General features: G+C 41.2%; 1 protein-coding gene across 1 annotated transcript in view; it reads left to right on the top strand.

Annotated features, from left to right (window-relative positions):
• Positions 1 to 11,830, top strand: part of LOC106607945 (attractin-like protein 1) — a 358,398-nt gene extending 346,568 nt beyond the window's left edge. Inside the window, exon 30 of the mRNA XM_014205458.3 lies at positions 9,131 to 11,830. Coding sequence (XP_014060933.1) covers positions 9,131 to 9,255 — 125 coding nt within the window. The 3' untranslated portion in view covers positions 9,256 to 11,830. The remainder of the gene's footprint in view (positions 1 to 9,130) is intronic.
• Positions 11,831 to 12,565: the final 735 nt, after the last annotated feature.

Genomic DNA, 12,565 nt, shown 5'->3' with positions numbered 1-12,565 from the left:
ATTCTTAAATGGAAGACTTTTGGAACCACCAAGACATCCTAGAGCTGGCAGCCCTGCCAAACTGAGCAATCGGGGGAGAAGGGCCTTGGGCAGGGAGGTGACCAAGAGCCAGATGGTCACTCTTACAGAGCCCCAGAGTTTCTCTGTGGAGATGGGAGAACCTTCCAGAAGAACAACCATCTCTGCAGCACTCAACCAATCAGGCCGTTATGGTATGGTGGCCAGATGGAAGCCACTCCTCAGTAAAAGACATATGGAGTTTACTTGAGGTTTGCCAAAAGGCACCTAAAGGACTCTCAGACAATGAGAAACAAGATTCTCTGGTATGATGAAACCAAGAATGAACTCTTTGGCCTGGATGCCAAGCGTCACATCTGGAGGAAACCTGGCACCGCTCATCACCTAGCCAATACCATCCCTACTGTGCAGCATGGTGGTGTCAGCCTCATGCTGTGGAGATGGTTTTCAGCGGCAGGGACTGGGAGACTAGTCAGGATTGAGGAAAAGGTAAACGGAACTAAGTACAGAGAGATCCTTGATGAAAACCTGCTCCAGAGAGCTCAGGACCTCAGACTGGGGTGAAGGTTCACCTTCCAACAGGACAACGACCCTAAGCACACAGCCAAGAGAATGCAGGAGTGGCTTCGGGACAAGTCTCTGAATGTCCTTCAGTGGCCAAGCCAGAGCCTGGACTTGAACCCGATCAAACATCTCTGGAGAGACCTGAAAATAGCTGTGCAGCGATGCTCCCCATCCAACCTGACAGAGCTTGAGAGGATCTACAGAGAAGAATGGGAGAAACTCCCTAAATACAGGTGTGCCAAGCTTGAAGCATCATACCCAAAAAGACTCAAGGCTGTAGTCACTGCCAAAGGTGCTTCAACAAAATACTGAGTAAAGGGTCTGAATACTTGTGTAAATGTGATATTTCAGTTTAATTCATAAAGCTTTTGCTAATATTTCTAAAAACCTGTTTTTGCTTTGTCGTTATGGGGTATTGTGTGTAGATTGATGAGGGGGGAAACTATTTCATTCAGTTTAGAATAAGACTGTAATGTGGAAAGAGTCAAGGGGTCTGAATACTTTCCGAATGCACTGTATATTTTTATATTACAGATTCTGACATAACTCGTTCTGATATTTCTCAATTTCTTTCATTTTAGTTTTTGGAGGATGTGTGTGGCGTTTTCTTTGCTAGTTATTATTACTGCACTGTTAGAGCTAGCATTTCACTGCACCTGCAATAATGTCTGTGTACCCAACCAATAAACCTTGATTTGATTTGCACCTGTACTGTGTCTTTCTGCGAGATGGTAGCAGAGTGAACCGACCGTGACTCAGGTGGCTGAGGTCATTGCTGATCGTCTTGGCCTTCCTTTGACACTGAGTGCTGTAAGTGTCCTGGAGCGCAGGCAGCGTGCCCTCGGTGATGCGTTGAGCTGATCGCTCATTCAGCTGAGGGCGGTGCAGTTGCCGTACCTGGCGGTGATACAGCCCGACAGAATGCTCTCAATTGTGCATCTATAGAAGTTCGTGAGGGTCTTTGGGGCCATGCCAAATTTCTTCAGCCGCCTGAGGTTGTAGAGGTGCTGTTGCGCCGCCTTCACAGCGGTGTCGGTGTGGTGCGACCATTTTATAAGCATTTCACTGCACCCGATATAACGTCTGCTAAACTGTGTACGCGACCAATAAACTTTGATTTTGATTTGATCAACTTTGATTTGAGAACCTGAATTCAAATCTTTGAAAGAAAGTGACAGCCTCCCTCCTCGCTACATTTGTGGTGGTTCAGAACTCTATAGCAGTGCTAGCATTAGCTTTCAGAAATCTGCGTTTACAAAACGAAGACCATCAAAAAATCTGTGTTTAAAACATTTCACCTGCGTTTTATATTGAAAGTCAACAGTGTTTTTTTGCTTCAATAGAGTGATAAGGGGCATGCAACTATAGTTTTTCTTCACACCGAAAACATTAGTGCAACATATTCATCAGGAAATCATTTTCATCAGATGACAACAGTTGGTTGCAGCCACACATGTAAATCAGCTTACAATGAAAAAGCAAGGTATTTTGGCAAAAACAATGCATGACCATCATATTTCTAAGGCTTATCATAGAAAAAATGTAGCCAGCTACATTTCCTAATGTTTTGCTTGAAGTTAATCTTTCAATTTAACTTGCTGCCGGAAAGAAACTACACCTGGGGAAAGTACACGGAGAAAAGAAGTCTGCACGTCAGTCAGAGCGCTGTCTGGTGATCCAATGACTAGAGCAAAAATATTTTATAGAAGTGGAGAAGTGCAACTGAAGCATAAAATTAGTCCTTTTACATTCATGATCTGGTGCGAACCCTGACTGAACCGAGCAGAATTTACAATAAGAATAATTTTAAATCTGCGTTTACAAATCGCAGTAAGTAATTTTTTCTGGGTTTTATTTTTCCTTTTCTGCGTGAAAAACTCAGAATCCTGCGTTATCGCGACACCTGCGCCATATTAATCCGCCTCTTAGGATCCTGACGGTTTCTCCGATTTTGGGATTAAAGTGCCTGGATGTTGCGAGCCTGGGGTTTGTATGCTGGGTAGAGCAGTGCACAGTCCTGTCTGGTACAGAGCTCAAACACATTGTTCTGTAATGCTGAGATCAGCAGAGCTGAGGCTCCCAGGATAGCACAGGTGGATAAAGGGCTCATCTTCATAGGAAAAGTTACTCAGAGGAGTTCCATACCAACCATATCCATACATAACACCGTGGAGGAAATGTCACATTTCAACTCCATCCTCTACAAGTAGTAGAAGTTTTAGTTGTATTTATTGTTGTCTGGTATAGACAATCTGCCTGCACATACACACACATACCCACAAACATGCCGAACGCACACGTGTACGTACACACACACACACACATACACTCCTCTCCCCAGGCATGTCTGTGTGTAGAGATTACAAGCTGGTGAAGCAGTCAACTTCTCTAAGCCCCCTGTGTGTCACTGGCTTTACAGTGCTCTGCCGAGGAGACCAGAAGAAGCACCAAATCCCTCCACTCTGGAGTCTATCATTGCCCATCTCCCAACACAAACACACTACTAAATCTGTCTAAGTCAGGGGAGCGGTGGATCTAACCAAGCCTAATGTATTCCTTCAGTCCAATAGTTGAGTGGGGGGGCTATTGTATTAATCTGCTTACTCTTCCTTCCAACCTACTGGGACTAGCTGCTTAGTGAGGAACTTCCCCTGAATATAGGGAAGTTGGTTTCAACATTCTAAAATGGCTGAGAAAGGGTGTGTACTTTTAAAAGTCAGGCTTCTCAGACAGACTTACTATGTCAGCACAGGAAAGAAAACCATCTCCCTGCCAGATACCAGCATGTTCTTAGGAGTTTAAACATAGTCTCCATACAAACACAGCAATCCTATTCTCATCAACAATAATCTGCCTATTCAGGAGGAGAGGTGGACCTGCCATGACAGAGAGAGTAATAGAGAGAGAGAGAAGGACATATGGAGAGGGAGATAAATAGAGAAGGAGAGATCTGTTGAGTGAGTGCGGTCTGTGGTGGTGCCCTCGTTGCCCAGCGACTTGCATTTAGCCAAGGTGCCTGTAAAGCTAGTCGCTAGTGAAAGTCTACACACCCATTGCACAGTCTTCACATTTTGCTGCCTTAAAATGTAATCTGCCAAACCTACAGATCTACACAACCTACTCCACATTTTCAGTGAAAGAAATAGTATAGAACATTTTCTAAATGAATAACAAAAAAAATTAAGATGTGTTGATTGCATATGTCTTCACACCCCAGAGTTAATACTCGCTGGAAGCACCTTTGGCAGCATTTACAGCTGAGACTCGTTTTGTATAAGATTCTACCAACGTTGCACAACTTTTAGGGCAACATTGTTATTGTCAAAATTGTTTAAAGGTGCACTATGCAGAAATAGCTCCGCCATTTCCTGGTTACAAAAATTCTAATAGTTTACCTAATTTCAGTTTATGTGGAAAAAGAAGCAAGTCCCCTGCATTGTATCATCTAAACTGCTGTGAAATATATTTTCCATAAGCCAAAATATTTTATATGTAAGCTGGTGTTTATTTCCCTCATTAAAATGCAAATCAATTTATAACATTTTTGACATGCGTTTTTCAGGATTTTTTTGTTGTTATTCTGTCTCTCACTGTTCAAATAAACCTACCATTAACATTATAGACTGATAATTTCTTTGTCAGTCGGCAAACATACAAAATCAGCAGGGGATCAAATACTTTTTTCCCTCACTGTACAACACATTTTAATTCTTTATGAAGAAAATCTTCTACTTGACACAAATGCGTTAGGAAGAAAATCGTGTGGTGGACATGAAAAAATTTACTTTTTATGTGCCTGTCACAAATTTTGAATAAGTAATGTGTCTATTTCACAATAATGGGTGATAGTGTGTTGCCATTACATGATGGTGCCACCTGACAATACCCAGAGGGTCACCAACATTGATTTCACTCCACATTACTGGTCTGTATGACAAAGTGAAAAGGAAGCTTGTGTTAAAAAATCCACTCCAAATCCTCCATTCTGTTTGCAACAAGGCCATTAAGTAATACTGCAAGACAACACAGCAAAGAAATTAACTTTTTGGCCTAAATTAAAACTGCAAGTTTGAGTCAAATTCAATACAACACAGAGTGAAACCCTCTGTATTTTCAAGTATTGTGGTGGCAGCATCATGTTATGGGTATGCTTGTCATCGGCAGGGACAGGAGAATTTGTCAGGCTCAAAAAACCCACAGTCTTCTGTAAATCTTACCGTGGGATATATGTAGTTACATTTTTCAGAGGGTAAATTGCACACATTACTGACAAAAACACACCAGAATGGCTTTCCAAGAGTTGTGAATGTTCCTTCCGGTCCAGTCTCAGTCCTGACTTAAATTTTTGAAGGTTTGAATATTGCTGCCCATCAATGATTTCCATTCACATTAACTGAGCTTGAGTAATTTTGACAAAAGCAATAGATATACAGTATGTTGCCATAAGAGTTGTGCAAAGTTGGTAGAATCTTATACAAAATGATTCACAGCTGTAATGGCTCCCAAAGGTGCTTCCACCAGGTAATAACTCTGGGGTGTGAAAACATACACAATCAAGACATTTTTGTTATTTTTTATTTTTTATTAATTAGGAAAATGTTCGGTGTAGATCTGTAGTCGAAAAAATCTACTGTAATTCCTTTTTAGATTTCATTTTAAGGCAATAGAATTTGAAGACTGTGCAAGGGGTGCGTAAACTTTCACTAGGCACTGTAAGTCTCCCAGTCTCAGTTCAATGTGGCATTGGTTTATCATTTTCTTGAAGTTTCCCAAGCAAGCGATGGAAAATGTAGGAAAAACACAATCAGGGTCCCAGTTATCTCTCCTTTTCTGCTCTCCTGACCATCTCTCTATCTCTCTCTGCCGTGCTGCCACCATGACGCCCTGTTTCCCATCACAGCCTCGTGGTCCGGTGGCCTTGGCTTTTTCTAAGCTCGTTAAACTAACATGCGCTGCTGAGTGTGTCGAGGAAAGATAACGCATACAAAATAAAGATATAATTGCTCTTTTTTTCTTAATCCCTTTTCCTTTTATGTCGCCATTATTGGGAATGTAAGGGTATGCTAGTGTAAGGTGTTCTGTTTCCAGGCATAGTGTCTATTCACATCCAGACTCAGGGCTCTCTTTCTCTCTCTGACCTACAGTGCAGGCTGGGCTGGACTACAGTGTTGTCCAGTTATTCTGAGGGTATCAGAGACGTCATCTTGTCTCCTACTGTTCCCCCTGTGCAGTTGTGAGTGGAGAGCTTGTTGACAGTGATATGAGAACCAAGTGGGAAGCAGAGGTTATTGACCCAGAGTAGATCCTCTTATGTGACTCTTTCATTCGCTCCTAGTCTCAGATAATATCTGTCCTGCCAGTTTGGTTGATGAGGATTTAAAAGACTGTTAATAATCTGTATTTAACAGATTTAGAAACAGAGTATGCATTCAATTCAGTTACAAAAAGAACTGACTTTGAGATGAGGCTTGCACATCTGGTCAACATTGTCAACCACATTGTCAGGTGAAGATACTTTCGTATGTAGTGTATGTGGACGCCCCTTCAAATTAGTAGATTCGGCAATTTAAGCCACACACGTTTCTGACAGGTGTATAAAATCGAGCACACAGCCATGCAATCTCCATAGACAAGCATTGGCAGTAGAATGGCCTTACTGAAGAGTTCAGTGACGTTTAATATGGCAACGTTATAGGATTCCAACAAGTCAGTTTGTCAAATTTCTGCCCCTCTAGAGCTGCCCCGGTCAACTGTAAGTGCTGTTATTGTGAAGTGGAAATGTCTAGGAGCAACAACAGCTCAGCCGCAAAGTCGAAGGCCACACAAGCTCACAGAACGGGACCTCCGAGTGCTGAAGCGCGTAGCGCTTGCAACACTCACTACCGGGTTCCAAAGTGCTTCTAGAAGCAATGTCAGCACAATAACTGAATCTGGGTTTGGCAGATGCCAGGAGAACACTACCTTCCCCAATACATGGTGCCAACTGTAAAGTTAAGTGGAGGAGGAATAATGGTCTGGGGCTGTTTTTCATAGTTCGGGCTAGGCCCCTTAGTTCCAGTGAAGGTAAATCTTGACGCTACAGCATACATTGACATTCTAGATGATTCTGTGCATCCAACTTTGTGGCAACAGTTTGGGGAAAGCCATTTCCTGTTTCAGAATGACAATGCCCCCGTGCACAAAGCTAGGTCCATAGAGCAATGGTTTGTCATGATCGGTGGCCTGCACAGAGCCCTGACCTCAACCCCATTGAACACTTTTGGGATGAATTGGAATGCCAACTGTGAGCAAGGCCTAATCACCCAACATCAGTGCATGACCTCACTAATGTTCTTGTTGCTGAATGGAAGAAAGTCCCTGCAGCAATGTTCCAACATCTAGTGGAAAGCCTTCCCAGAACAGTGGAGGCTGTTATAGCAGCAAAGGGGGGGACCAACTCCATATGAATGCCCATTATTTTGGAATGAGATGTTTGACAAGCAGATGTCCAAATACTTTTAGTCATGTAGTGTATCAAACTAGGACAAGGTTTTAACAAGGATTCTCACTCTTAATGACGCTATTTGAATAATGGGGAACCAACAGTAGCTCATGGAGAAATCCTGCCTGGTCAGCAGAAATACTGAAAGCTAAACCTGAAAGTCAAGCAGCTGTAATCTGTGTTAGAAAGTGATAACTGTAACTCTGCTCCTTTATTGCCATGCAGATGACACTAATTCTATTATATTTCATTACAAGTTGCCATCAGAATAATGCGTTTGTTCTTCGTATTTAGTTTTAGTTTTATTTAACCTTTATAAAAAATAAACACATTCAAGAAAGACCTGGCCTTTTTACTGTATTTCTCTTCACTGAAACCCTGGTCAGATCTTAGTATCATAGTATTATGTCCCATTCCTGTTTGATTGAAAATGATATGTATTAGGGGTCCCTAGTGCTAGAAAAGCCCTTCCTGTTCCAAACCACTTTGTACATCAGGGTTAGTGATCCAGCAACCTCACCTGACAAAACAATTCCCTTAGTAGGTTGCATTAGCAGGGAGCGCCCTTCACCTCCGCTCACCTGTATCCTGATTTCATTATGTTGTCCAATTCATTTGATTTGAGATGCATATCTCTGGTTATCCAGAAGGCATTGGCTTTAATTAGCAATCATGAAAAATAAGCTATTTGGTTGTAAGCCAGCATTTCCCAAACTCAGCCTGGGGATCCCAAGGGGGGCATGTTTTGGTTTTTGCCTTATCACTACACAGCTGATTCAAATAGCCAAACCTTGATGATTAGTAGATTATTTGAATCAGCTGTGTAGTGCTATGGCAAAAACCAAAACGTGCACCCAGGGTGGGACCCAGGACCGAGTTTGGGAACCGCTGTTGTAAGCTTTCATCTTTGGTTGAGTCACCAAATTGGCATCTATAACGATAACTAAAAACATTTCATGAAAAAGTTTTCTTTGAAAAGCTTTCATTTACAGTAAAACAAAGTGTTACTTTCAAGTGTGGAAAGTTTCTTTCAAGAGTTACTTGGTGGTTTCTATCCAATAGTAGTGATGGCTTTGGATGTCAAGGTCAGACATATTAGCTGCAGTGTTACGTATAGTGATTGCTATAGAAAAAGTGTCAGGTAACGGTGTTGAAAAGGATCTGGTTGTGATTTGGAGTGAAAGGGCTGACAGGACTGGCTCCACTGACCAGACACGTCAGGCTGTAGACTAAGAGTGTCAGCCCAGGCTCTTTTCTCTCCTCCACCCCCACTTTGTCCCTCTCTCTATTCCTCTCTAACTCAGACATCTTGTTCTGTAATCGGTGCTGAGGGTTGGCCTCTAGTCCATGGCGGCGGGATTGAACACTGAGGCGATTGTTGCCATGCCTACCTAAGGCGCACTGTGGCTTGACCACACACATGCATAGGCACACTGCGCGCACTCACACACACATATCATTGTAAGTAAGCATTTCACTGTAAGGTCTACTACACCTGTTATATTCGGCGCATGTGACAAATACAAATTTGATTTCATTAGACATCAGCTTTCCCTCTGCAAAAACCCAGGCATCACTGGTGTGTGAAACGCTTAAACATGTAGAGTTTTTCCTTGTTTTTCTCTTTAGTTTTTTGGGCTGCATATTAGGAGATTTACTTCTTGTCCTAATGAGTATACTAGTCAAGCCTACCGCTGTACAGAGGGCAAGCCATACTGAAAATCCATATTAACTACAGTAAGCATCTGGTGTCATTGTATTCTCTGCTTTTTTTTTGCATTGTGGAGAAAATAGCAGACCATCAGATTGTTGTTTTGAGAAAAAGAACAGCCCATAGCAGCCTAGAGAGGTATAGAGCTATGCTTCAGTGACATGTAGTCCCTCGCCTCCTGCTGAACTCTGATATGTGAGGGCTTGGGCAAGAGTTTGGGAAGCGTTTCTGGGAGTTGGGAATGGGTTTAAGCGGGCGGGAGGCAGTGAGCTAATTACTGTCTGCTGTGTTTTACTTTGCCACACTGCTGAGTGTCTTCTTTGAAGCTCACCTTCCCCATGTGTTTCTCCCTGTAGGCATTGCCATCGCCAGTGCCCTGATTGACACCTCGCAGCAGAAACCTGGAGACTTCAAAGATAAGTACCATGGCCTGAAGAACCGCAAACTGCACGCAGTAACACATCAGGGGACCTGTGTTTGAACCGCCTGACCAAAAGGGGAGCCGGAATGCACCTGAAAGGACCGCGAACGCTTCTGTTTTATGACGAGTTCTTGCTCTATTTTTATCAGTCTCTCAACAACACGGCGTGCTGAAGTGAACCTGGTGATAACAGAATCCCTTTATTGAGACGTTGAGTGTCAGCAAGCAAAGTGTGCCTCATCTCCACGCCCTGTAATGTTTTTTTTTCCAGAGTGACTTGTCTGCTCTCTGGTTGGATCTCTGCCCAGCCCAGCTGGAGGGTTCTGGACGTCCCATTGGCTCTCTGCCAGGAAGTTTGTAGTCTGCACTTCCTCCCTGTGAATACATCTCCTTAAGAGTTCAGGAAGAGCAGGTCGGCACTGGAAGTTTGAATGTCATGTGACGTGAGTCTGAAAGAACAATGCCAAGGGCCTCTTGCTGGTGAGATGTGTGCTCATTTTGATACAAAGATAAAAGCTCCTTTATGTTTTATTTTAATGTATGGTCTGCCCAAGTTCAATCCAGACTAAATGAACAGAGCAGCCTATGGTTCTAGATAGAATAGCTTGTGACTTGACTATATGGTTGCCTCACTCTGAGGTAATGTATCCTGTGCTGAGGATTCCTCCCATGACTTAGCCTACCAGCAGTACAGCATGTCATGGGCTAATAAAGAAGTCAGATGCAAAGAACAGCGGGAAAAAAGGAAGAAAACTGGTATATCAGTATTGAAACATGCCTGTGTTTGTTATGTTTAACTTCATTGTCAAAGAGCAATGGCATAACATTTAGAATGGCATTTAAATGCATGTCTTCTCCATGTGTCATATACAGTCAGGTCCAAAATTATTAGCACCCTTGATAAAGATGAGCAAAAAATACTGTATAAAATCAATAATACATAATACTGAGCTATATTGTATGTATAAAAAAAGGAAAATTATATGATTTTATACTAATACAAATGCTCAGAGAAAGAGTTTAAGTAATGAAAAACATTCTCAAAAGATAGGGGTCAAAATTATTGGCACTCTGTTTTGAAAACCTTTCAATACCTATTATAATAATAATCAAAATAATAAATGCCAAAGTTACTTAGTCGTGTGTGCATACATTTTCATATGGGTAGTCCTAGCGGGAATACACACAATACTTCACCTTGCAAGGATAATATGAGATTGAAGAACACATTGGGAGGGATCTTAGACCATTCCTCCATACAGAATCTTTCCAGATCCTAATGGGCTGCCCTTTTCAATTCAAACCATAGGTGTTCGACCACAGATTTCCTGAGACAAATGACCATTGCAAAATGTTAATTTTGTGGTCAATTAACCATTTTCTTTGTGGATTTTGATGTGTACTTCGGGTTATTGTCTTGCTGGAAGACCCAGTTAGAGCCAAGTTTCAGCCTCATGGCAGAGGCAACCAGGTTTTTGGCTAAAATGTCCTGGTACTGGGTAAAGTTTATTATGCCATACTTAACAAGGGCCTGAGGACCAGTGGAAGCAAAATAGCCCCATAACATCAAAAATCCACCTTATTTTACAGTGGGTATGGGGTTATTTTCTGCGTATGCATCCTTCTTTCAACGCCAAATCTACCACTGGTGTGCATGGCCACAGTTCTATTTTTTCAGATTTTTCATATATATATATATTACTTGTTAAACTAAATCTCTTTGTCTGGGCAATTGTATTAGTGTAAAATAATGGAAGTAAAACATTTTTTTAGCATAAAATATAGCTCAGTATTTGTTTTTTCTGCTCATCTTTATCAAGGGTGCCAATAATTTTGGACCTGACTGTATGTGAAGATGTTTCAACATATTTCTCAGTATCTGTCAACACATATACTTTATACATATCAAGACTCCTTGATTTATTTAAGTATAGATTTAGAATATAAAATAATATTTTAATTGCTACTCCTTTTTTATTTTGCCATATTTTATTGTGATTGTGTATGATTGTGTTTCTAAGGGAATGACAAGGGCATACAGTCATAAAAGGCAACTTCTAACAAATTGTACTTAGTTCTAATGTTTTCTTGTACAGTATGTTAATAAGACAAAAACCAAAGGATTAATTTAACCTCAATATCCAGGTCGATTAATTTGTGTTACACACTAACTCAGCTTGGATCCTGCAACTCTATTCAGCCTATACCATTCTCAGTTCCAAAATGTTACATATGTTTCCTTTCCCACTCTCTACCTGGGATTTCTTCAAGGAAGGGAGGAAGGAAGAATGCATGCATATTTTTGGCATTTGGGCTGTTTGTTTTCTCTGTATGACTTTGAAGTTTGTTGTGTTTACACTTTTATCCGAAGCATCCTATGTTCTGTGTCACGCTTTGTCTTGTAAATCATTGTAAACAAACCCTAATAAATGATCACACTTTTAAATGTACATAAGAAATGTAGAAATGTGATAAATCTGATGTTTTCCGGTCAGGTGAACTACATGTATTTTACACAGATCTGTTGAAATTTGTATGAATGAAGAGCAGCTCACCTCATTATTTTGTTAATTATGGGCATATTATGTAAAGTTACAATTAAACATTTTGATGCTTCTTCATACTGTGATTAAAACATGTCTCCTTTGTATTTTTTTGCCTCTCAATTCTCAAGCTTTATTGATTTGATGCACCGGATGTCAATTTGATTGATTTACAAGCAGAGAGTACTTAAAGATACTGATATCGGACTTGGTTTGATTGCTCAGATATAGAATGTGTGTTGATTTTGATATGTAATGTGTCTTACGCAACTTATTACACGTTCAAGACTAGGGGCTCTATTCAATTTGTATAGCTTAAGCGTTGCATATTGCGCAATAGAAATGTAAAGGTCATTTAAGATTGAGCCGACATACAGTGCCTTCGGAAAGTATTCAGGCCCCTTGACTTTTTTCACATTTTGTTAGGTTACAGTCTTTATTCTAAAATTGATTCAATTGTTTTTTTCTCTCATCAATCTACACACAATACTCCGTAGTGACAAAGCAAAAACAGGTTTTTAGAATTTTTTGTTAATAACAAAAATTACCAAAAAAAGACCTGAAATAAGTATTCAAACCCTTTACTCAGTACTTTGTTGAAGCTCTAGATCCTCTCAAGCTCTGTCAGGTTGAATGTGGAGTGTTGCAGCACAGCTATTTTTAGGTCTCTCCAGAGATGTTCGATCGGGTTCAAGTCCGGGCTCTGGCTGGGCCACTCAAGGACATTCAGAGACTTGTCCCGAAACCACTCCTGCGTTGTCTTGGCTGTGTGCTTAGGGTCGTTGTCCTGTTGGAACCTTCGCCCCAGTCTGAGGTCCTGAATGCTC

Source organism: Salmo salar, chromosome 01 (assembly GCF_965601325.2).
Source record: "Salmo salar chromosome 01, fSalSal1, whole genome shotgun sequence".
NCBI lineage: Eukaryota > Metazoa > Chordata > Actinopteri > Salmoniformes > Salmonidae > Salmo > Salmo salar.
The sequence above is the reverse complement of the archived record's forward strand: the minus strand, read 5'-3'. Positions and strand labels throughout refer to the sequence as shown.